Source organism: Impatiens glandulifera, chromosome 7 (genome assembly GCF_907164915.1).
Source record: "Impatiens glandulifera chromosome 7, dImpGla2.1, whole genome shotgun sequence".
NCBI lineage: Eukaryota > Viridiplantae > Streptophyta > Magnoliopsida > Ericales > Balsaminaceae > Impatiens > Impatiens glandulifera.
Window position 1 is genome coordinate 11,222,296 of NC_061868.1, and position 27,017 is coordinate 11,249,312.

Consider the following 27,017-nt stretch of genomic DNA (forward strand, 5'->3'; position numbering starts at 1 on the left):
AAGAAAAGTATAGTGAATCTTTCCGGTGGTTGGAAGAAGGGGTGACGTAGGAGAGTTTTGCTCTGAACATCCATAAACAACTCTTTATGTCGTTTATATTATATCCTTCATTTTTTCATTCGTTCTTAGCTTCAAACCTAAGAAAACGTTTCTGCACTTGAATCTCTTCAAGAATTTGCAAAGGTTTGTGAAGAATAGAAAGTGATATTAATTTTTAACAGGATTTCTATCAAACCATTTTCCAGAAGTTGTTATCAATAGTTAGACCCCTGTTTCTATTGGTGTCACTAATCTTTTCAGTATGATCCCATAGATGCACCTCCAACCCAATTTGTATTGGAATGAATTTTGCGAAAAGAATCACATGAGAAAATCACTTACTCAATATTCTATAGTATAGAGAGTATTACTAAACTTTATTAAGAATGACCTTGATAGAGTTATAGTTAGTTATTTAAGAGATGGTTGCTCTTTTATTTTTTTATGTAGGTAAAGACTGAGGGATGATTTAAGATAAAAAGACCTTAAATCATCAACATTAGGTGCTTCTCAAATTATAATATTAAGTTGGTACCTCTAAGAAGCACTATTATTTCCCTAATGTGGAGATTGAATTGCCTGTTGTTACTTGTAAATTGGTCTCATAATCAAGTTTGAGTGGAATATAGACACAGTTATATATGTTCAATTAACATCAAGAAGGTTAGGTATTTTTAGATGAATGGTTTAAAATGTGTATTGATTGAACCACGTATATTATTATAATTTATGTTGGGCAAATATAATTGTTGGTTCATTAGGATAGTAAATCTAAAAAAGTTGTTTTCAAATAGTTTTTTTTTATTAAATCAAAAGGCACAGCTCTTTGTAGCTCTTATAATATTTTATTATTTATTTCTGGAGAGATGATTCTCTATGGTTAGAGATATTAATTAAGTCATTAAACATGGTTGGTTGTAGTTGAAATTATGTAACTCCTACATTCTTTGTATCTATATAACTTATTATCATGTGGATTTGTCTTTTTCCTTGTCTTAGATAATTATGACTTGAATATTTCTCTGGCAGATTAGAACAAATTATATTGAATCAAACCCTATGGATCCTATGAACATCACATTTGTAAGTGCAATATTTAAATATATTTATTTGAACTTGTTAATATTTGTCGATGATTAAGGATTCATCTTTGTTTATCATATAACTCCATTAATGTTTATCCATTAATGTTTAAAGGTTTTGTTGGTGAGCTTCCAAAAAGAATAATGATAATCACAATCATGTTTTTTACCTATATAGCCAGAGTTCACTCGAAGTTGAAAATAAATTGGAACATTTGAATATTATTAAAAACTTGTGATGTGGTAATTAATATTTATTTATTTGACTATGATATTTTTTTATGAGAAACTATTGTTGAGAAAATTTATATTTTGTTTTGTTATTATTTAAAATGTCAATAATGAATAGAAGATGGTCTTTCAAATTTTTTTTAATGATTATTCAATTTATAACAAAAATACAAACAAAAATCATAAAATTTTTTAAACAAAAATTAAAAAAATTAAATGGTTAAAAATTAAATGGATTTTTGGTGACACTTAAATTAATGTTGCCGACGCTTAAATAAGCGTTGTTATAACTTGCGCTGGTCCTGCTTCTAACGACGCAAGAACCAGGGTCGATGATATTTTTGGCGATGCTTTTAAGTGTTGACAAAAGTCTTTTTAAGGGTCACCGAAGGTCTTTTTTGTTATAGTGATTAGAATCTCTATGATATTTATCGAGTAAATCATTTTATATTATTTTATTAGTATCAAATTATAAAGTATAAAGATTTACATATTCATATATATTTGAGTATTCTTTTATTTATATATGATATTTGAAAAAAATATCAAATAACTTATATTAGTTATTTGATTTATATCTTTATTTACGGTTTATAAGTTTTTATTTAATGATACCGAGACTTTTATTTAATTTTATTTGATAAGAAACTCAATTTTTTATATCTTATACTTTTATTAAATTTAGATATTCATATATAATTTGATCTTATAAGTAGTAAGGAGAGGGGATTTTGGGAGGAAAAAGAGAATGACGTGACATTAGACTATATAAAAAGAAAGAAAAAAAAGTGAAGAAAGAGAAAAAGTTATCAATTTTTTGATCAATCAAATTGCTCACGTCATTACTCTTCCAAATTTCTTCTCTTATCATGTCTCTTACTTTTATTCTTTTATATCAAATATGATATTTGGAATAATATTACCAAATAAACTATAACTATCAACTATTTTAATAAAAAAATTATTATATCTTCACTTACCTCTAATAAGTCTATAATATATATATATAATGCTAATTGTTAAAAAAAAACATTTTTGTGTAATATTATTTATAATACAATAATAAGAGATAAATCATAAATTAAAAGTTAATTAAGACCAAATATTAAATATGGATTTTTAATAAATCCAACAAAATGTCAAATATTGTATTCTGTAATATAAAAGTGCATATGACTTATGACAGAAAAGGTTAACCCACAATTATAAGAATCATTGATCCAAATATTTTCTTAAATTAAAATTGGTTCACGAATTAGTCATTTGAAGAACCGTAAAAAAATCTAACAAAATATATAATATATTTTTAATTTTAATTTATATAAATGTTTTTTTATATGTTAAAATCAATTCTCAAAGTTTTTATAAAATTTGGGATCCATTTGGATCACCAAAAATTAGTTACTTGAAGTATAACTGCTTTAACGATGCTTTAAGACCCATATATGCACATGATGTTGAGTTAGAACCGAGATTGAGACAGAGGATTAAACACCTGAGGACCGAGGGCTGATGACTGAGAAAAAGGACGGAGACCGAGGATTGAAGATCAAGGACCAAGGAATGAGGACCGAAGACTGAGACAAAAGACTAAGACCGAAGATCGATGACCAAAGACCAAGACCCAGGACAGTGGATCAAGGACCGAGACCAAGGCTCGAGGATCGAGGACTGATGAATGCGGACGGAGGACCAACGTTATTGATCACCTACTAACGAAAATCTGAGCCTGTTGTGCACTTGGGACCGATATTGTTGCTAACTAGGGACCAACGTTGGCTATACTAGAGGACTGACACAGGGTGAAAGTTCCGACCGCGCTAGGTTCATAATTGGCTAAAATACAGGTCATGGGACTGCGGAGGCTAACCATAGTCCTTGCACTAGTAAAAAAATCCCTATAGCGAGTAAACATAGCGATTTGTCTAAAGGCCAATTGATATTATCACTGTAGTAGCACTTGGGTTTAAATCCAATTGCTACTACATTGATAATAACGATTGGTCTTTAGACCAATCAATACTACCTTGACATAACGACGATTGATTAGAAAATCAATCGATATAAACCTAATTAAAAACCGCGAAAAAGAGGAGCCATGTTTTACTGCCTTTTTGAAGTATTAGTAGCGATTCATTAAGTGACCAATCGTTATTCCCTAAAGGTTAAATTAACAGATCTCTCATTTCCCTTTCCTTTATGAAACTCGCACCCCCTATTGCCGCAAGATAGTTTCCTTTCATTCACTTTATTCTATCTTTTTCTCCAATCTCTATTTCTTTTCCTCGGCCAGAACCAGATGCATTCTCCATTTCTCTCTTTTATGGTTTTTATTCTCTGTAGGAAGATCCAGTTTTCGCCTCAATCAAAGAGGACGTATGAGTACTTCGACTGCGACTTCCGATGCAAATGAGGAGAACATGCTAACATGCAGAAAAGTTTATGGAGAAAGGATTTGCTATAGCCAAAGAAGGTGATTATGGTGAAGCATCTGAATGCTATAGTGGCGTCCTAGAAATCAGGTTAGGTTAGGTTTCATTTAAATCACTCGCGTATTTAGGTTATTCGAAGTTCAAATTTCTTATTTGGTTTGAATTTTTATAGGAGGTGAAATGGTGATTTACAAGTTTTCATTTTTATAAAACATTTTTTAAAAGATCTGTTACTCATCGCATTGAAAAATGAGTGTTTCTCTATTCATCAATTGCGTCACTTTCGGTGATGGAGCCGTCGGAAAAACTTGTAAGATGATATCTTACACTAGCAACACATTCTCAACTGTAAGTCTTTGTAATAAATTTCTAAACGAAGAATCAAGAAAACTAGATCTTCTTATCTTATATAATGTATTCAAAACATGATTATGTCCCCTGTTGAGTTATGGAGCCTACACTTATAATAAACTCTACATTGTTAATTAGAGTTTATTGGGTTTATCTTTTTTGGTTTTGGGCTTGGGCCTGACCAAAGTTATTTAGGTTTATTACCTGAATATTTACCCTATAAATATGTGATTATTAAGGGTTTCATTGAGAGACAGAATTCTAGAGAGATAAAGTGTGAGGCAAAAACTCTGTATTCCTTCTTCTTCTTCATAGTAAATCTGGTGGTGGCTGAAGTGGATGTAGCTCAATTTGAGTGAACCACTATAAATCTGTGTGTTCTTTTGTTCTTCTTTCTTGTGTTTTTACAGATTGTTTTCAAGCTGGTAGGATTTGGGAGATACAAATCCTAACAACTGGTATCAGAGCAGCTAGGCTAGATCTGAGAATTGGAAACAATGGCAAGTGAGAACAGTATAGGACATGGGATTGGAAGATTTGATGGGACAGATTATGCCTTCTGGAGAATGCAGATTGAAGATTATCTCTATGGAAAGAAGCTTCATGTTCCTTTGAGTGAGAAACCAGAGAAGATGGATGAAGCTGAATGGAAACTCCTTGATAGACAGGTTTTGGGAGTTGTCCGATTGACGCTAGCCAAGACGGTTGCTCACAATGTAGCAAAGGAGAAGACCACCATGGATCTGATGAAAGCTCTTTCTGATATGTATGAGAAACCATCTGCTAACAACAAGGTACACTTAATGAAATGACTCTTTTACTTAAGAATGGTTGATGGTACTTCTGTCACTACTCATTTGAATGAATTCAATACAATTGTGAATCAATTGCTATCTGTTGAGATTGATTTTGGGGATAAAGTTAGTGCCCTGATTTTGTTATCATCTCTACAAAATAGTTGGGAACCTATGAGGGCAGCAATTAGTAATTCAGTTGGAAATGCTAAACTGAAATTTGTTGAAGTTAGAGATCGTATTCTTGCTGAAGAGGTTCGTAAAATTGATTCTGGTGAAACATTCAAAGGTTCTGCTCTGAATGTGGAAAACAGGGGAAGAGGTAATGATAGAAATTTCAACCGAGGTAAGAGCAGATCTATGTCAAGGAGCAGGAGGAGTCAGTCCAAGTCTGGGCGGACATTTGAGTGCTGGAATTGTGGTAAACAGGGTCACTGAAGAGGAACTGCAAAGCACCGAAGAAAAATGGTGATGATAAAAATGATGCAGGCAACGTAGTTTTAGAATCTGTCACAGATGCGTTACTTTTGTCTGTTGATAGTCCGATAGATTCATGGGTTTTAGACTCAGGAGCGTCTTTCCACACCACTGCTCACAAAGAATTAATGGAGAATTATGTGGCTGGAAACTGTGGGAAAGTATATCTTGCAGATGGTGAGCCACTGAATATTGTTGGCATGGGGGACATCAAATTGAAGATGGCAAATGGTTCCGTTTGGAAGATTAATAAGGTGAGACACATTCCAGGTTTAATGCGCAATTTGATCTCTGTTACACAACTTGATGAAGAAGGTCACAATTTCAGTTGTGGAAATGGTGCATGGAAGGTGACTAAAGGAGCAATTGTTGTTGCTCGAGGTCACAAAACTGGAACGTTATATACGACTTCAACTTGCAGAGAAACAGTTGCTGTTGTAGTTGATGACTCAGAGAACAGTGAATTATGGCATTGCAGGTTGGGCCATATGAGCGAAAAAGGGATGAAAATTCTTTTGAAGAATGGACAGATTCCAGAACTGAAGTCTGTTGAACATCAGTTATGTGAAAATTGCATTCTTGGAAAACAGAAACGGGTGAGTTTCTTAAAGATTGGGAAGGAGCTCAAGAAAGAAAAACTAGAGTTGATACACACTAATGTGTGGGGACCTGCACCTGTTTCTTCTATTGGCGGATCATACTACTATGTGACTTTTATAGATGATTCAACAAGAAAAGTATGGGTTTATTTTATGAAGCACAAGTCTGAAGTATTTGTTATTTTCAAGAAGTGGAAGGCTTTGGTTGAAAATGAAACAAATCAGAGAGTTAAGTGCTTGAGATCCGACAACGGAGGTGAATATATCAATTCAGATTTCAAAGAGTATTGTGCTGTGAATGGGATCAGTATGGTGAAGACTGTTCCCCGAACGCCTCAAGAGAATGGAGTAGCTGAACGAATGAATCGAACACTGAACGAGCGTGCTAGAAGCATGAGATTGCATGCAGGGCTGCCTAAAACTTTCTGGGCAGAAGCTATTAATACTGCTGCCTATTTGATAAACAGGGGACCCTCTGTTCCTCTTGAATTCAGAATTCCTGAAGAAGCTTGGAGCAATAAAAAGGTAAACTTTTCTTATTTGAAAGTGTTTGGATGTTTATCATATGTTCATATTAATGAATGTGATAGGAACAAGCTTGATCCAAAGTCTAATAAATGTTTTTTCATTGGTTATGGTGATATCGAGTTTGGTTATCGTTTCTGGGATAATCAAAATCGGAAGATCATTTGTAGCAGAAATGTTATCTTCAATGAACAGGTTCTCTACAAAGATTGTGTTGGAAAGATATCAGATGGTGATTCCAAGTTGGAAGAGACTGGTACGGTCGATTTGAGACAATTTTCAGCTGAATATATACCGGTTGTCGAAGAAGAACAATGTGTTGTTGAAGATGAAATCGTTGAGAACGTGGCCCCAGAGGTAAATCAGCAAACACCGGTTATACAGTTGAGAAGATCATCAAGGAATCGAAAACCAGTTGAGAGGTGGTCTCCATCTCTGAACTATATCTTGTTGACAGATAGAGGTGAACCTGAATATTATGAGGAAGCAATACAATCTGATGAATCGATTAAGTGGGAGTCTACTATGAAAGATGAGATGGACTCTTTGATGTTGAATCAGACTTGGGAGCTCACTAAGCTACCAAATGGAAAGAAAGCACTTCACAACAAATGGATCTTCAGGATTAAAGAAGAATATGATAAAACCATGAGGTACAAGGCAAGATTGGTTGTGAAAGGATTTCAACAGAAAGAAGGTATTGACTACAATGAGATCTTCTCTCCAGTAGTTAAATTGATGACAATCAGAACTATTTTGAGTTTGGTTGAGAAAGAAGACCTTCATCTTCAACAAATGGGTGTCAAAACTGCTTTTCTTCATGGTGATTTAGATGAAGAGATTTACATGCGACAACCAGAAGGATTTCAAATCAAAGGAAAAGATGAGCTTGTGTGTAAGCTTCAGAAGAGTCTGTATGGTTTGAAACAGGCTCCAAGGCAATGGTACAAGAAGTTCGATAGCTTCATGAAAAGTAACAATTTTCTAAGGTGTGAAGCTAATCATTGCTGCTATATTAAGAGGTTTGATAAATCGTACATTATTCTGCTCCTCTATGTTGATGACATGTTGATTGCTGGAGCAAGTTTGTATGAGATTAACAAGCTCAAGAAAGAGTTGTCTGAAAAGTTTGCAATGAAGGATTTGGGTGCTGCTAAACAAATCCTTGGGATGAGAATTTTTAGGGATGAAGAAGTTCTCAAGCTTTCACAAGAAGAATATGTGAAGAAAGTTCTTAGCAGATTCAACTTGTATGATGCAAAACCAGTTACTACCCCCTTAGCTAGTCACTTCAGACTAACTAAAGATCAGTCGCCTTCAAAAGAGGAGGAGAAAAATTACATGGCCACTGTTCCGTATGCCTCTACCATTGGTTGTATTATGTATGCGATGGTTTGCACAAGACCAGACATAGCACATGTAGTGGGAGTTGTTAGCAGATTCATGAGCAACCTGGGTAGACAACATTGGGAAGCAGTAAAGTGGATACTACGATACTTAAGAGGAAGTACGAGTCTCACTTTGTGTTTTCGAAAGTCTAATATGGGTTTAGAAGGATATGTTGATGCTGACAATGGTGGTGATGTTGATAGTAGGAAGAGCACAACATGGTACATTTATACTCTGGGAGGTACTGCAATCAGTTGGGTATCAAAATTGCAGAAGATTGTTGCTCTTTCTAGTTGTGAAGTAGAGTATGTTGCTGTGACAGAAGCTGCTAAGGAGATGACGTGGTTACAACCCTTTTTGCGAGAATTGGGTCAAGACTACGAGGAAAGTGTGTTGCGATGCGACAGTCAGAGTGCCATTCATTTGGCAAAGAATCCTGTTTATCATGGCAGGACGAAGCATATACAGGTTCGTTATCATTTCATCCGGTCAGCTTTAGAAGATGGAGTATTAGCTCTTGAGAAGATTCCCGGGAGTGAGAATCCAGCTGATATGTTGACGAAAGTTGTGACAAATGAGAAACTGAAGTTGTGTGCAACTTCAGTTGGTCTTCTTCGTTAAGAAACTGAATGGAAAGCCACTACCGATCGAGAGATGATGAAGTTAGTCTCCAAGTGGGAGATTGTTGAGTTATGGAGCCTACACTTATAATAAACTCTACATTGTTAATTAGAGTTTATTGGGTTTATCTTTTTTGGTTTTGGGCTTGGGCCTGACCAAAGTTATTTAGGTTTATTACTTGAATGTTTACCCTATAAATATGTGATTATTAAGGGTTTACATTGAGAGACAGAATTTTAGAGAGATAAAGTGTGAGGCAAAAACTCTGTATTCCTTCTTCTTCTTCATAGTAAATCTGGTGGTGGCTGAAGTGGATGTAGCTCAATTTGAGTGAACCACTATAAATCTGTGTGTTCTTGTGTTCTTCTTTCTTGTGTTTTTACAGATTGTTTTCAAGCTGGTAGGATTTGGGAGATACAAATCCTAACATCCCCCACCGTTTTTGATAATTTTAGTGCAAACATTGTTGTGGATGGGAACACGGTGAATATAGGGTTATGGGATACTACAAGTAAAATCTTTCTCGAATGATTTCATTATCTGTATATATATATCCTAGATATGAAATTGGTAACATTAATTATAGATCAAGAGGATTACAATAGACTTAGACCTTTGAGTTATCGAGGAGAAGATGTTTTCATTCTTGTATTTTCTCTTATTATCAAGGCCATTTATGAAAATATTTCCAAGAAGGTTTGAATGTTACTTCATATTTTTCTGTTTTTGAGTTAAAGGAAACATTATTCAAACGATTGGTTTTGGATTTTATTGTAGTGGATTCCTGAATTGAGGAATTATGCACCTGGTGTCCCTATTATTATTGTTGGGACAAAACTTGTTAAGATACTCATCATTTGTATCAATCTATGTTTTACTTAAGGATCAATAATGGAAGATCATATAATCTTGATTTTTCGTTTAGATTTCCCTCAGTTTATTTAGTCTATGTCTTTCACCGTACCTTGGTGTTCCAATCATTTTGGTTTTGACAAAGCTTTGTTAAGAAGGATCTCTATTCATCAAAAAACGATTCTATCATGAAATTGACATGCAATGGCTATATGATAATTAGAATGAGACTGTGATAGCGATTGCATTTATTAATCCAGGTTTTGATAGAGTTTGTTTATTTTTTAATCATTTTAGTCTGTGTCAGTGTGTATCTATGACCTTTTTTTCCATTGTTCATACTCAATCTCCAGTTGTCCAATTACGATCATAATTTATTTTATGTAGATGATGATAATCATGATATCAACTAGTTAATTTGCCTCTAACGCCAACTCTTTTTCTCTATCTCTTCAGATTTGTGTATAATTGTTGTAATCTCTTTATGTATTTGTCCTACTGTCTCTAGATCAGTGAATGTTTATACTTTCTACTAGATGATATCATAGCTCAAATATAAGTATTTATATTGTTATTATAAGTTAGATTATCCTTTATTTATATGTTGTTCTAGAGAAGTGGTTGGAAGATGAAAGAAGAGTCATCTAAACTGATTATTGGGATCTTTATAGAGTAGTTATTGGAGTGTTGTTAACTCTATTGACACTCTTGTGTATCAGATATCACAGAAGATGGTCACTGATTGATTGATAATAATAGTTCTCCGAGGGCTGAATTGAAATCACTTCCTCACAACAAACAACACATAGTTGATGAGAAGGATGCTGATGAATTCGTGTGAAGTGAAAATGGGCACTATAAGACCTCTCATTCTCTAAATGGTTTGTTATTTTTAAAACAACTTTATCTATTATTTTCGTGTATCAAACATTTTGTACTAGTGAATCCTTTTTAGTTTATTTGTATATTGGCAAGGATTTATGTATGGAATTGATATATTTTTTTCAATTATGATGAAGGATGTTGTATGTTTAAATATATGTATAAAAGACTCTTCTTTCTAAAGGAATAAAATTACAATAATTTGTTTTGCTAAAGGAAATGGCGATTAATTAATAAACTAATCGCTAAATGATTTGAGTAGTAGTGATTGGTTATTACACCAATCGATATAGGCCTATAATGATTGGTTATCTACCAATCAACGTTGCCAATTAAGACAACAACGAAAAGACTTTTGCCGATTGAGAGCGATTGGTATATGACCAATAGCTATAAGCCTATTACGATTGGTTTTGAGGTTAATAGCGATTGGTTTAACAATCTCTATAGGGTCTTTGTTTAATAGTGTTGTGCATGTTTTCATATATTTATGTTTTGTGTTTAGGCTTTCATTTTGGTTTTTGTTTTCTTTATTTTTTATATGTAAGTTTGTGGCTTATGTGATCCTAGGTTAGCATGTAAATATTTTTAAAAACATTGTAAAGCGTAATTGATTGTTAAAACGGTCAAAGTTAATTAATAGATACCTTAAGGGCGTTGTGAGACTTAGCGATTAAAAAACTCTTTTCCATTTAACCAAACGTCGAACTCGAATCTCTTAATTTCCTAATTTTTATAAATTAGGCAGAGACTCTCAAGCCGTGAGAAATTAAAATTTGAAAAAAAAAATAAGTAGGCCTATAACATACTTCCTATTAAACTCTTAATTTCTTTCAAATTCGACGGGATTGTAAGTTATGGAGTTTTTTATAAACTCTCGTTTTATGAACTAAAAAATTCAAATCTTAAAATTAATTCCCCTCACATTTGACTTTTTCAAAACTAAATTTATTTAAAATAGAGAGCTTAGAAAAATTTTCAATTTGTCGTTGTCGACGTAAAAAAACGATCACAGTTCTCAGGAAACTATGTTGATGTTATCCGTGTTGCTACGTGCTTCAAAATTCACTTTGGCCGAGTATTGAAGTATTTTACACATTGATTAAACTACATGTTCACCTTACATGACTATTTGCATGAGACTTGGAGCTCAAATTTGGAGGTGTGTGAATATATATTGTTGGATGAAGCTCACACATATATATTTTATGTGCTAAAAGTAGTCAATACGGATGACACCCTCAACCCAGGCCAAGAAGGCTTTCTGTGATTTATGAGTTGAGGAAAACCTAGGAAAAACCTTGTACTAACCCTTTCTTCTTCTAAAACATCCCCTAATCTTGAAAATGAGGGATTTTGAAACATCGGTGATGAGAAACTTCCAAATTGAGGATCCCCACTTGCATCGACGGTCTAAGGACATTCCTTGTTGGAAGACAAGCTCTTCTCTTAATGCACGTCAACTTTAGATCAAGAATTAAAAAAACTAATTCTACCTATAACCGTTGCCTCGTCTCGTCCTATTGAGCAACAAAGCTACATCGCGAAGCCTTTTACAATACTTGACATATATCTATATGATAAATATGTGTATGTATGTAGTTTTGTTACGCGCTCATTCATTTGAAAATTCTAAAAAAATTGAGAAGTGGAAAAGATTATGTCCAACTTTAGAAAATTCTAAAAAAAGAGACTTAGTAAAAAATTTAGAAAAAACTAAGTCTAAACATAAAATACTCTATAAATGGGAAAAAATCAAGAAAAATTATGTCCAACTTTAGAAAAGAGATCGATATAATCTATACTTTTAGCTTTACATTAAATACATTTTCTAGTCCTTGAATCAATCTTGATCTTGCGATTACGTCTTCTCATTTTTATTAATTTCATAATTTCATTTTTAATTAAATTAAATTGAAATGTAATGATCAAGTAATAATATATAACTACAAAGAAAATAGTAGGTGAGACGGCGAAGGTCAGAAAACTAGCCTTTGGCTAGTATATAGCTAGAGGATTGAGACATAAGATCATTTATTTTATTTATTTAATCATTAAAAAAAGTATTTTTTTTTTAAATTAGAAAAATTATAAGAAGAGGAATTATTATTTTTTATTTTAAAGCCTCTTAATTATCTATGTTACAAATAAATATCGGATTAAATATTAACTTTAACGATGGATGTAATACAGACTTTTGTATAGTATTTGGAGCAAAATCAGACACAATTTCATGGACCTATCCAAGAATTGAAGCAAAGTTTAGGGAGAAAAATACCAATTATCTTTTTTTATGTGCTTAAATGAAATATCATTTAATGGACCAAGTAAAAAATAGTAACAATGATTTTTTTACATTTTTACCTAGTCATTACCTCCAATTTAAGCAATGTAAGAATATTTTAAGTGAATAATTTGTTAGTTTTTTTTGGTGATTTTAAATCAATAATATTATTATCTACTTTATATTGTAAATAATTTGTTATATTTTACAGTTTTGTTTTAAATTATTCTATTAGTTTTGGGTATTTTTAAGAAAATTATCTTTTAGAAAATTATAAATAATGATAAATATAAAATTAATAGTAATTTAAAGACAAAAATATTATTCAAATTATTATTTCCTTTATATTGTAAAAACTTTGTCATATTTTACGGTTTTAGTTTCAAATTATTCTATTACTTGAGGTGATTTTTTTTAAAAAAACTATCTTCTAAAAAATTATAAATAATGATAATTTTAGAATTAATAATAGTTTAAAGATAGAGATATTATTCATATTATTATTTAACATGTTTTTATAACTTACAAAATTTAAAGCTTTTTTTTGTTTGTATATAGAATTTAGAGGATTTTTATTTATCTTAGTATTTTTTAATTTTATAGTGGAGTACGTAAAAAGATTAATAATATGCCATTGTGATTATAAAATAATTATTTTTACTTTAAATGTTAGATGAATTATTGAACAAGCATATACGCTATTAAAAATCATAATTAAAATTATATTTCACAACTAATTAAGTTTGAAATATTTCTTTTTATAAATATTATTTTTTATTCTTTTCATAACTATAGTAATACAGTTGGGCAGTTAAAGAACACGAATAGGTGTACATTGACCCATACATATGCATGTAAAAAGAAAACAATACCCATCTTTATTGGTAGGTGATTCAGTTAAACAAGTTTGTTTACAATGGTTGTCTGCCAAACATGCACCCTTGAAATGAGCACTCTTATTATTACATGGATATGACATCACTCTACCGTTCTCTGTAAAAAAAACATAAAAAAATCATGGAATGTTTTTATTATTAATTATATTATTTGAATTTCAACTTTAATTTAATTACATATAAAATCATTAAACTTACCATAAATAAGAAAAGCTAATACGATAATGACAAGCTTCAATAGTGATTTGTTCATGTTGTTTGATATGACAAATTAAAGTTAATTGTTTTAAAATACTATTGAGTATTCATAGATATTTATATATATATATATATGAGGGGCTTTCCATTTGAACCATGTAGCATAAGAATAAGAATCCATTATTTCCATTTGAAGCCAAGTAATTAATTAATTTATTTTTTTTCAATTTGAACTGATGTAGTATAAGGATAAGAATCTGTTAGTTTCATTTGAAGCTAAGTAGGACAATGAGGAAAGGAAAAAATCTCTTAATTAATTAATTTATTTCTTTATTTCTTTTATTTTTTTCCATTTGAACTCGTATAGGATAAGGATAAGAATCAGTTAGTTCCATTTGAAGCCAAGTAGGACAATGATAAGGAAAAGAAAAGTTCTCTTAATTAATTTATTTATTTTTTCCATTTGAACTCATGTAGAATAAGGATAATAATCTGTTACTTCCATTTGAAGCTAAGTAGGACAATAAGGAAAGGAAAAAATCTCTTAACTAATTAATTTTAAAAAATATGGGGTCGCACCCTTTCGAGTCGCCTACGTATCTTACAAATTTGCATACCTCAAATTTGTAAAAAAATAGACCTCACGTAGTTCTAACTTACCTTAGATTAAATCTGAAATGTTCTATAATTAGTTGTCTCGTACACCTTCGTCGGAATCAATATCAGATGTGCCTTCAGTTTCTCGCATACAACCTTGATATTGTTCATTAATATCCGCATCGAACCAATCCTTCAAAAGAATACACATTTGTATATTCGACTCTTTCATATTCGTCCTCTTCGGACTCAGCAATCTATTGGAATCAGAGAATACTTGTTTTGAAGGAATAGTAGATACAGGAGGGGTGAAAATATCCCGGGCTACTAATTGTTTAAATGGAAATGTATTTGTTTTTGTCTCCCCACCATTTTAGAAGATAAATATCAAACATTGGATCCTCAGTAAAAATATTATTATAAGCGGCGATTTCGTCAAAAGAATCTGACGAAACACCGTAGCTACTACTACAAGCATTAGAAGGTCGATATGAAAAAAACATGTTTAAAGGGTTGTCATCCTCATTTTGAAAATTTTGATTTTCGGATTGTTAAGTTTGTTGGCTAAGTAATGGAAAATATTTTGTTTTATATTTATTATATATTTTTTAATAAGTTCATTTATTTCTTTTATTTTATTATGAGTACATAATTGTGGATTTAAATATTGTTTATATTTATCTTTAGTAATTAAATTTGGATTTGATGTAATATTTTTACATATATATGTATAGTGGTTATTTAAGAAAGATGCTACTACAGATATTTTAGATCAAACAGAAGCTATACAATATAATTGCGGAATATCCGCAAGTATTTTAAGAACTTTATTTCCATATGAGGGATAAACTCATTAAAAATGAATCACTTTTATATTTTTGAAAATGAATTTCCATTCCGATTATAGTTCGAAAAGCTTTATGACATGAAGGTGTATAAATAGTTGATAAAATATTAGTTGTGTCGAAAAAAACTTTAAAAATTTAGAAATTTTATCAGCTAAATCAAATTCAAAATCTTCTGCTATAAAATCAGAATAAGATCAACAAAAATAATTAAAAATCATTAATGGTGTTCTTAATCTAACACATTTATTTAATGTTATATAGGTTGAATTCCATCTTGTAATACAAATGTTTGGAATTCTTAATGGTTTTACATTTAATTGGCGACAAATTATTTTATATTTATTATAATTTTGTGTGGAAGAACGTAAAACATATATTATATCTTTCACTTTTTGAATAATAGATTGAAAAACATTTAAGTCATCTTGAACAATAAGGTTTATTATATGACACATACATTTAACGTGAAATAAAGAAACATCTAAAATTGGTTCTAACATTCTCTCTAACCTAGTAATAGCATTATTATTATTACTTGCATTTTCAAAACTTATCGAAATTAATCTATTTGTAAAATTATATTCTTTTAAACGTTCATCTATTATAGAAGCTATATTAGTGCTGATATGTAAAGTGTTAAATTTTCTAAAATATATTATTCGTTTACAAATATGTGAATTATTTACTAAATGAGCCGTTATACACAAATAATGATCTCCTAAAAAAGTATCCCAAATTTCACTAGTTAATGAAAATTTTATTTGATGAGATAAAATATATTCTATTAATTTAGTTTTTTCTTCATTAAACATAATCATAATTTGACGTGTAACTGTACGAGCAGAAATTGTTTTAAAAGCAGGTTGCAAAGAATTATTCACCGTCCTAAGAAATTTTCTATCATGGAAAATGGATATTCATTTGTTATAATCAACCTAGTTAGTTCATATTTAACAATTTCAGCTTCAAATTTAAAAATTTTGTTTGCATTCATTAGTTGTGTTTGAGAAGTTTCAAGAGTTGCATGTGTTAAAATATGTCTTTTTAGATGTCTTGTACCACTAGAACTTTTACAAGAATAAATTTGTGAACATGTTTTACACTCAGCTGTAGTGTCTGATTCTAATATATCAAAATGATTCCATACCTCACTAGTTCGACGTCTCTTAGTGTTAGTGTTACCTGATCCTGTTGTATCAACTGAAGGTGAAACAATATTTGGAACTTGTTCTTGGGTTTCATCGTCAGCTTGGACTTCATCATCTTCATCCTCTTGATGATGAAATAGTGAGACATCTTCAATGACATGTCTTCTTTGTCGTGCAATTGTTGCATCACTAGAAAAAATGTAGATTAAATGAGAAATGAGGTTAAACCGTTGAGAAAAGATAATTAAGAGAGAGAAGAATAGGTGATTTGAAAATGAAGTGAAATATTCAATTTATAGTGTTGGTAGAAATGTGACCATTTTTTTGTCTTTTTCTATAAATGTTACAGTTTTTTGTTACCATTTTTTTATCTTTATATTTACTAATGTGTCATACCAGGGTTGTGGGTCGGGTCGAGTCGTGCCATGTGCTATTAGCGGGCCGGACCGAACCGAGCCTATGGGCTAATAATATCAAACCCAGCCCAACCTATGATATGTTATCATGCTGACCTGTGGCCCGTCAAAACTCATCGTGCTGGGCCGAGCCAGCCCGGCCCACTACCGACCTCCACTATAAACACACTTAAGTTGTTTTCCAATAGTTTTTTATTTTTGGTTAAATTAAAAGGCACAGTTCTTTGTAGCTCTTATAATATTTTATTATTTATTTCTGGATAGATGATTTTCTATGGTTAGAAATACTAATTAAGTCATTAAACATTGTTGGTTTTAGTTGAAATTGCGTAACTCCTACATTCTTTGTATCTATATAACTTATTGTCATGTGGATTTTCTAGACTCTTAAGATTCTTTTCTTTGTCCTTGTCTTAGATAAATATGACTTGTATATTTCTCTTGCAGATTAGAACAAATTCTATTGAATCAAACCCTGTGGAGCCTATGAACATCACATTTGTAAGTGCAATATTTAAATATATTTATTTGAACTTGTTAATATTTTTCGTTGATTAATGATAAATTGTTTATCATATCACTCCATTAATGTTTATCCATTAATGTTTGAAGGTTTTGTTGGTGAGCTTCCAAAAAGAATAATGATCATCACAGTCATGTTTTATATATGTATATATATAGTTAGAGTTCACTCGAAGTTGAAAATAAATTGGAACCTAACGTTTTTTTGTTTGAATATTATTAAAAACTTGTGATGTGGTAATTAATATTTGTTTATTTGAATATGATATTTTTTTATGAGAAACTATTGTTGAGAAAATTTATGTTTTGTTTTGTTATTATTTAAAATGTCAATAATGAATAGAAGATGATCTTTTAAATGTTTTTAATGATTATTCAATTTATAACAAAAATACAAACAAAAATTATAAATAATTTGTTAAACAAAAATTAAACAATGAAATGATTAAAAATTAAATGGGTTTTTAGTGACACTTAAATTAATGTTTCCGACGCTTAAATAAGCGTTGTTATAACTTGCGTCGGCCCTACTTCTGACGACACAAGAACCAGGTTCGATGATATTTTTGGCGACGCTTTTAAGGGTTGATAAAAGTCTTTTTAAGGGTCACCGAAGGTCTTTTTTGTTGTAGTGATTAGAATCTCTTTGATATTTATCGAGTAAATCATTTTATATTATTTTATTAGTATCAAATTATTGAGTATAAAGATTTACATATTCATATATATTTGAGTATTCTTTTATTTATATATGATATTTTTAAAAATATCAAATAACTTATATTAGTTATTTGATTTATATCCTTATTTAATGTTTATAAGTTTGTATTTAATGATACAAAGACTTTTATTTAATTTTATTTGGTAGGAAATTCAAATTTTTATATCTTATACTTTTATTAAATTTGGATATTCATATATAATTTGATCTAGGAGAGGGGATTTTGGGAGGAAAGAAATAGAATGACCTTAAATAGAATCACCTTATTGGATAGATAAAAGAAAAAAAAAAGTAAAAAAAGAGAAAAAAAATCAAATTTTTCATCAATCAAATTGATCACGTCATTACTCTTCAAAATTTAAGCTCTTATCCTATCTCTTACTTTTTTTATTCTTTTATATCAAATATGATATTTAGAATAATATTACCAAATAAACTATAACTATCAACTATTTTAATAAAAAAATTATTATATCTTCATTTACCTCAAAAAAAAAAAACCTTTAGTGTAATAGTATTTTTTAATACAATAATAAGAAATAAATCATAAATTAAAACTTAATTAAGACCAAATATTAAATATGGACTTTCATAAAATCCAACAAAATGTCAAACAATGTATTCCTCAATATAAAATTGCATATGACTTATGCTTGGATGTGCATTGAGATACACCTAAGATCAAAATTTTCATACCAAATGATGGTAATGGACAGAAAATGTGGACCCACAATTATGATAATCTCATATTAATGGAGACCGAGTAGATGCTTTGACTGTAATACATTCGAACATGTATGTTACAAGTGCCCGAAAATGATTGAAGAAGAAAGAAAGAAGATCGAGAAAGAGACGGAGACAGAAAAGAAACAGAAAGAAGAACAAGAAAGGTTGGAAAAGGAAAAAGGAAAAGGTTGTGAATGAAAGGAAGAAAAGGGTTACTAAAGAATAAATATTGAGTAAGCATAAGGATCAAGATAAGGAAGGAAATTTAGAACAGGGTTTTGAAGAACTTAGGAAGGAAGATAGAGTAAATTTTTCTTTTTTTCTCTTGTTTAACCTACAGTTAAAGATGATTGTCTACATTTATATGGATTTTATATTTTTTTTACAAAGCATACGTATATACGCACATACATACTACATACCAAATTACACAAAGAATGCAAACAAATAAGGTATGATAAAGTAATGGATTAGGGTCACAAGCCTCGATCGCGCGGGAATTTTTTGTTTGGACTTTAACCATGGATGATCTTTGGTCGTTTCTTCGGTCAGAAACCACGCCAGAGGTTTCAATCATCAGTCAAAATCATGTCAAGACTAGTCGGATGACCTAACTACGTCAATAACACATAATAACTAAAATAGACCAATATTGTTTTTTATTTTTGTAGATGACTTAATAATAGTATTTTGGGGTATAAACATCTCATTTAGTTAGTTTACAACAATACACATGTTTTTGAACCTTGTTATCAATTAAGGGCCCAGAAAATAGATTTATAAAATTAAATCTATTTTTTTCAATTTGGGCATTTTTTTTAGTGTTGAATGAATGAAATATGTGAATATATTGAGTTTTTAAATTATTTAATTTGGTTAATCTTTAATTTATTTACCAATTGAAGTATAATAAAAACAAAAAAGCAAAATGAATATATTGAAAATTAAGAAGGTATACAAAAATTGAAAGTTAGGAATCCTTACAATGGTTATAATGGATATTTGTGCATGCTAAACTTCGGAAACACTAAGAGAGTTACTATGGTTTTTAGGAATTTTTTTTGGTCTTTTCTTTACTTATTCTTTTTTCTTTTTTTTTTCTTTCACTCTATTTGCTTGACCTGAAATTTTATAAATAATAGAAACCACTTTCAGTTCGACAATTCATTTGGTCAAATCTCTTAGGGTGTGTTTGATGAGGGGGAATTGGAATTGGAATTGGCATTGGAATTCTAATTCCAATTCCATGAGAATTGGCATTGAATTACAATTCAATTCCTATGTTTGGAAAAATGATAGAATTGTAATTCAATTCCAATTCCTATGTTTGGGAAAATGATAGAATTGTAATTCAATTCTAATTCCAATGTTTGTAAAATAAAATATCAGTTCAAAATGTTAACTTTTAAAATATGTTTTCACGTTTTGGCACGTTTAATACGTTTTTGACATTTTTTCACATTTTCACACGTTTTTCACGTTTTTCATACGTTTTTCACACGTTTTAACACGTTTTTCACATTTTCAAACGTTTTCACATTTTTTACACGTTTTAACACGTTTTCACATGTTTTTCACGCGTTTTTCACGTTTTTCACACATTTTTCACGTTTTCACACATTTTTCACACGTTTTTCACGTTTTCACGTTTCTTACACGTTTTCACGTTTGCACACGTTTTTCACATTTTTCACACGTTTTAACACGTTTTTTACACGTTTTCACACGTTTTCACGTTTTTTACACATTTTAATACGTTTTCACGTTTTTCACACATATCAACACGTTTTTCACATTTTCACACATTTTTCACACACTTTCACACGTTTTCACGTTTTTCACATGTTTTAACACGTTTTTCACGTTTTTCACGTTTTTCACACGTTTTTCACATTTTCACACGTTTTAACACGTTTTCACATTTTCAAACATTTACACATTTTTTACACGTTTTAATACGTTTTCACACGTTTTTCACGCGTTTTTCACGTTTTTCACACGTTTTTCACGTTTTTCACACGTTTTTCACGTTTTCACACATTTCCACACGTTTTTACGTTTTCACGTTTTTCACACGTTTTAACACGTTTTTGACGTTTTTCACGTGTTAAACGTGTTAAAACGTGTTAAACGTGTTAAAATGTGTCAAACGTGTCAAAAACGTAAAAAACATGTGAAACGTGTCAACAACGTGTTAAAAATGTTTTAAACGTGTTAAAAACATGAAAACGTGTCAAAAACGTGTTAAACATTCCAAACATGTGAAAAACGTGTTAAAAATGCCAAAACGTGAAAAACATGTTAAACGTGTCAAAAATGTGGTAAACGTGTCAAAAACGTAAAAAAGTGTCAAATGTGTTAAAAACGTGAAAACATGTTAAACGTGTCAAAAACGTAAACAAAAATGTGTTAAATGTGTCAAAAACGTGAAAACGTGTTAAACGTGTCAAAAATGTGTTAAACATGTGAAAAACTTGTTAAACGTGCTAAAACGTGTTAAAAGTGTCAAAAATGTGGTAAACGTGTCAAAAATGTGTTAATGTGTCAAAAACGTGAAAACGTGTTAAACGTGTAAAAAACATGTTAAATATGTGAAAAACTTGTTAAACGTGCCAAAATGTGAAAATGTGTTAAAAATGTGGTAAACGTGTCAAAAACGTAAAAAAACGTGTTAAATGTGTAAAAAACGTGAAAACGCGTTAAACATGTCAAAAATGTAAAGAAACGCGTTAAACATGTCAAAAACGTAAAAAAACGTGTTAAATGTGTCAAAAACGTGAAAACTTGTTAAACGCGTCAAAAACGTGTTAAATATGTGAAAAACTTGTTAAACGTGCCAAAACGTGCAAAATGTGCCAAAACATAAAAAACGTGTCAAACGTGTCAAAAACATGTTAAACGTGTTAAAAACGTGAAAATCATGTTAAACGTGTCAAAAACGTGTTAAACATGTCAAAGACGTGAAAAACGTGTTAAATGTGTCAAAAACGTGTTAAACATGTCAAGGACGTGAAAAATATGTTTAATGTGTCAAAACGTGTTAAACGTGTTAAAAACATGTTAAACATGACAAAAACGTGTTAAACGTGCCAAAAACGTGTTAAAAACGTGAAAATCATGTTAAACGTGTCAAAAACGTGTTAGACGTGTCAAGGACGTGAAAAACGTGTTAAATGTGTCAAAAACGTGCTAAACGTGCCAAAAACGTGTTTAATGTGTGAAAAACGTGTTAAACATGTCAAAAACATGAAAAACGTGTTAATTTGGAATTACAATTCCGACCTAAAAAGATAGGAATTGAGAACTATCAAATTACACTATATTGAATTCCATTGGAATTCTAATTCCAATTCCAATTCTTAATATTAAAGTGTCTAACAAACATAAGAATTGGAATTGGACCCTCCAATTCCAATTCCAATGCCAATTCCAGGGCTATCAAACACACCCGTAGCGAAATGATCTGCACCATCCATGACATTCTTACCTGGTTTTTTCAATCCTATTAGGAACAAATAAGATCAAGGTAATTAGTAAATAAAAATTAAAATAATTTTTAAATAATATAGCAAATTAAAAATGAAGATAATTTTTTTAATATTATAAGGTAAAAAATAAAAATAAGTAGATTTTTTCAAATGCTAATCACAATCTATTTTATTTAATTGTTTAATTATATATTTTGTTTTATTAATAAATAATCTGGATTTTAATTATTTGAAAAATTAAAATTATTAAATGTTGGGTATAGAATGTGAGTGTCTACAATTAATACAAATATATATATATATATATATATATATATATATATTTATATATATAACTCTTAATTTAAGATAAGATAGTAGAGATGTACAACACGATCTCTTCACAATCATCCATACATGCTCTCTCCATAATCATCCACATACCACATTATTATGTAATTTCTCTTTTTTAATTTATTTATCTTAATTATGTTTTCTCTCTCCTATTATATATAAATATATATATATATATATATATATATATATATATATATATATATATTTCTCTTTTAATATATATATATATATTTCTCTTTTAATATATATATATATATATATATATATATATTCTTTTTTAATCTCTCCTTTTTAATTAACTTTTTTTCTTTTAACAATATAAAAATTAATAATTTTTATAAATACAATTTTTATTATATTATTAAAATAATAAATATTTATTATATATTTTAAAGATATAAATATATAATTAAAATATATAATAATACTTAACTTTTAAAGTGTCTGATTGTTGTGGTTAATTTAAATATTTATGTAAGGACTCAAGTTTTGAACTTACAACCTCATAATGTATGTTTAAAATTTTAACCACCTAATACCACTTTATATTTTAAAATAAATTTCAAAATTAATAAATATATGACATTTCTAATAATATAACTTCAACATTTTAAATAATTAAACTAATAATATTTTAAATTCATTTATATTATATATATATATATATAACATTATATATATATATATATTTGTTAGTCATATCAATTATATACTTATACATAAATTTATAAAAGAAATCAACAATCTTTAGTGGTGTAATGATTAAGTGTTCATTATACATAATAAAGATAAGAGGGTTTGAATCTCATCAGGTGCAAATTTGTAATAATTATAAAGAGAGATTAAAGAATATGTTGGTTACTTGACGGAAATGAGTTGGTAAGTGAGTGGAAATAATATTGTTTTTTGTCGGAAATAAATTAATAAAGCTCAGTAAAGAAGAGATAGGATGCTAATAAGGAATATGTTGTGCTTAATTGACGAAAATAAATCGGTAAGTAGGTGATGATAAAATTGTTATTTTATTTTTAACCGTATGGAAACCTCGTAATATTTAATATTATTATTATATATTACTAATAAATATATAAAATCAATTAAGTAATTAGTTTTAATAAAATATAAACTATGTATCAACTTGGACACGATAAGGAATCGACAGGACTTAGATGCGGGTGAAAGGATTTGACTAATAGGAACAACAAATAAAAAAAACACCAAGTATTCCAATATCAAAAAGCCAAAAACACAAATATTTTAACCAAAATAAAATCTAAACACATAAAAAACGTATATTAACATGATAAGATCATATTTAAATCAACCAATTCACAAGTATAACATCAAATTATCAAGAAATTTCAATAAAGTCAATACTTAAAGTTCATAAATTTTTTATTTTGAATCTTTTTAAACAACCGATTTTAATGCTCAATTGTGATCTAGATATGTTCTACAATATGTTGTGAGTCTCTTGAGCCCTCATTCTTGAATGATTTCCCTAATTTTAAAATTCAAATTTGAGTATTTTCAGTTAAGCAAGAATGATAGTTATTTGGCTTTACATAATTCTTTAAACACTCAATACAATAATATTGTAACATCAATTTACAAACGACAAGATTGGAACGAACGGAATGATCGACACAATCGACAAGATTTCAAGCTCGCGATTTTCTTGTTGTGTTCGCGATTGCTAGTTGCTGCGGGTCTCTTTCAGCACAATCAACACAATCGGAACATACGACACAAATGACACAGTAACTCTAATAGCTAGGTCGTTCATTAATCTGCAAAACTTGGTTGGAAGGTTAGGGTTTCTAGTTTACCCTATTCTGTAATATCTAGGGTTTCTGGTGTACCATGTTCTATAATTTCTCTTTTGTTGTTGTTTTCTGTTCTTCATTAAATGGGAAGAAAGAAAAAAATAATAAGGATAAGGATGTCAGAGAATTTGTGATGGAAGGTGTAAGGGAGGATACTGAAAATGAGATTTATAGGATTGCTGGAGTGATTATCTATGAAAAACATGAATGCAACAAAAGTCAAGAACCAACTGCTGATAAAGATTCTGAAGAAAATTTAGTAAGTAAATAAGGAAAGAAATAAGGAATTTGGAAAGTAGGTTACAATGAAAGATCAAATCTCTTTGGAATGAAAAATCAAATCACAAAGCTCCTGATGCACGCAAAGAAAGGAGAGATTGTGCTCAACAAAGAAAAAATACAGAAAACAACCGTTCAATTGAATGTACACTATCTTAAAGACTGGAATTTACTAAAGAAGGAAGAGTATGCAAAGATAGTAAACTAGTTAGTTGAAACAATGAGGGAGCTGGTGAAGTCCCATAAATCTAAGACCTATACTATCATGAGCAATTCCAGCTGGAGAGTAAACGAAGTCTGGAAAAATAATGCAGAAAAAAAGTAGAGGATCATGCTTATAAAGAAAAAATCTACTTGGGAGATGTTAAAATAAAAGTGGAGGTTCTCACTTCTCCTTTTGAATTTAAACTGCCAACTGAAGTGGAAGAAAAATGTGTTAAAGAATGGGAAAATGTATTGGTTGGAAACTACATAGGGAAGAATAGAATATCATTCTCAGTCACCAAGGAAGGCTTAATGAAATAATGGGAGCAGAAGGGACTAGAGAAGGTTTTTGCAAATATTCATGATCTCTATTTTCTACAGTTCAAAAAGGAATCAAACTTGGATGATATTCTTAAACATGGGCATACTTATATTGGATCAAACTGTATGAAGCTGGAGAGATGGTCTGAAGAATTGAACTTACTAAGAAAACTAAAAGAAACAGCCCAGATATGGTTTAAGCTTTGAAACATCCCAGCACACATGTACAATGTAGAAGCTCTAAATCATTTTACAACTTTATTGGGGAAACTATTATACATGGATCCAATTACAGAAGGAGGAGAACAACTTACCTTTGCTAGAATAAGCATTGAAGTGCATCCTCGAAGTACGATGCCAAAGAAAATGACAGTAGTTGACATGAAAGGAAGGTCTACAATAATGGAAATGTCATATGAATGGAGGCCGGACATGTGTATTTTCTGTAATACTTTTCAACATGTTAGTACTAAATGTGCAAAAGCAATTGAGGAAGAGCATAAAATCCTAAAAGTCCAAGATAAAGAAAAACAGAAAAATGAAACGGAAGAATCAATGATCAAAGAGCGTATTGGGGAAGTTAAAGAAAATCAGCATGGTAAAAATACAGAGGAAAAAATCAAGGAAAAATCAGAACAGGAAGAAAGTAATGATGTAGAGGAAGAAATTAAGGTAGAATCAAATAAAGAAGAAATCAATGAAATTGATGAAATAAGGGATTTAAAAAAAGATAAACTTACATGCAATGAAGAAGATGAGTCAGAAGATGAAAAGCAAAGATACAACAGTGGAGAAGGAAACTAAGGTTGTTGATCTTCAAACACAGAAAACTGAAGCACAGAAAAGTACTGACAAAAACCTTGAAATCCTGAAAAAGAATACATTTTATTATGTTAGTACAAGTTCATATAGAAGAAGATTAAACAATAAGAGCAGACAAACATCATCATCTACTTCAATTCAATCTCCCTTCATGAAGAACGCGAGAATATTAGGACGTGGAAGAAGACAATATGGTCAAAAGGCGGATATGGAGACAACATAGATTGGGATAGCTAGATTGTAGTCTTTGTTTATTTTAATCTGTGTTTTGTAATTTGATTTGACTGCCACCATTCAGAAACTTTTGGGTCTTTTGTTTGTCATCTTACAATCAAAACTAGGGTTTGTCTAGTTTTGATTATTGATCCCTCCCACATTTGGGGGCTTTTTAATGAAATGGTATTAAACCGTTTTCCCAAAACAAAACACACCAATTTAAGGAAAACTCGACTATGAAAATGAAATGAATAAAAAATGGAAAATCAAAGTTTTATTAAATTGAATGTGTATATGAAGAATTAAAGCATTAGGGCACTTACATAATGTCTATGAGTTCCTAATCAAATTCTCAAAGTAGCTTCAAGTCAACCATACAACCTAACTAATAAATTATAAAATGAGAAGCTTGAAGTTTGAAAATAGTAAATGTAAAAGGGAGAATCTTGACTAGCATATTCGTACTCCACTTGTTGCCCTATCATATAGATTTTTTTCGAAGTTAAATTTGGGGATTCTATTCAAAAATTACAAAAAATACAAAACATAGGGAATATATTGTAGTTACGTGAGGAAGACAAGTTCATGATCACTTGGACATAGGGTTAAGCAAACGGGTAAACCCAACTCATATTACCCAACACATATTCAACCTAAATTAAATTTACCCAACCCATATTATTTATTAATATGGGTTGGGTAACCCTTTTATTTTTTCATTTAATATGTATTTGACTCATTTCATACATTTTTATCCGTTTAACACGTTTTTGACATATTTAACACGTTTTTAACATTTGTAACACATTTTCTATATTTTTGGCACGTTTTGACACGTTTAACACGTTTTAACACTTTTAATATGTTTTTCACACGTTTAACACGTTTTTGGCAC

The 27,017-nt window shown here is 30.1% G+C and overlaps 1 protein-coding gene across 1 annotated transcript; it reads left to right on the forward strand.

Moving 5' to 3' along the window:
• The first annotated feature begins 3,730 nt into the window (after positions 1-3,730).
• Positions 3,731-25,291, forward strand: LOC124946323 (rho-related GTP-binding protein RhoU-like). The gene is made up of 9 exons (XM_047486883.1): positions 3,731-3,771; positions 4,048-4,132; positions 8,955-9,051; positions 9,127-9,236; positions 9,318-9,380; positions 16,304-16,384; positions 17,109-17,162; positions 24,372-24,539; positions 25,145-25,291. The coding sequence occupies exons 1-9, from the start codon at positions 3,731-3,733 to the stop codon at positions 25,289-25,291; spliced, it is 846 nt and encodes a 281-aa protein (XP_047342839.1).
• The last annotated feature ends 1,726 nt before the right edge of the window (positions 25,292-27,017 follow it).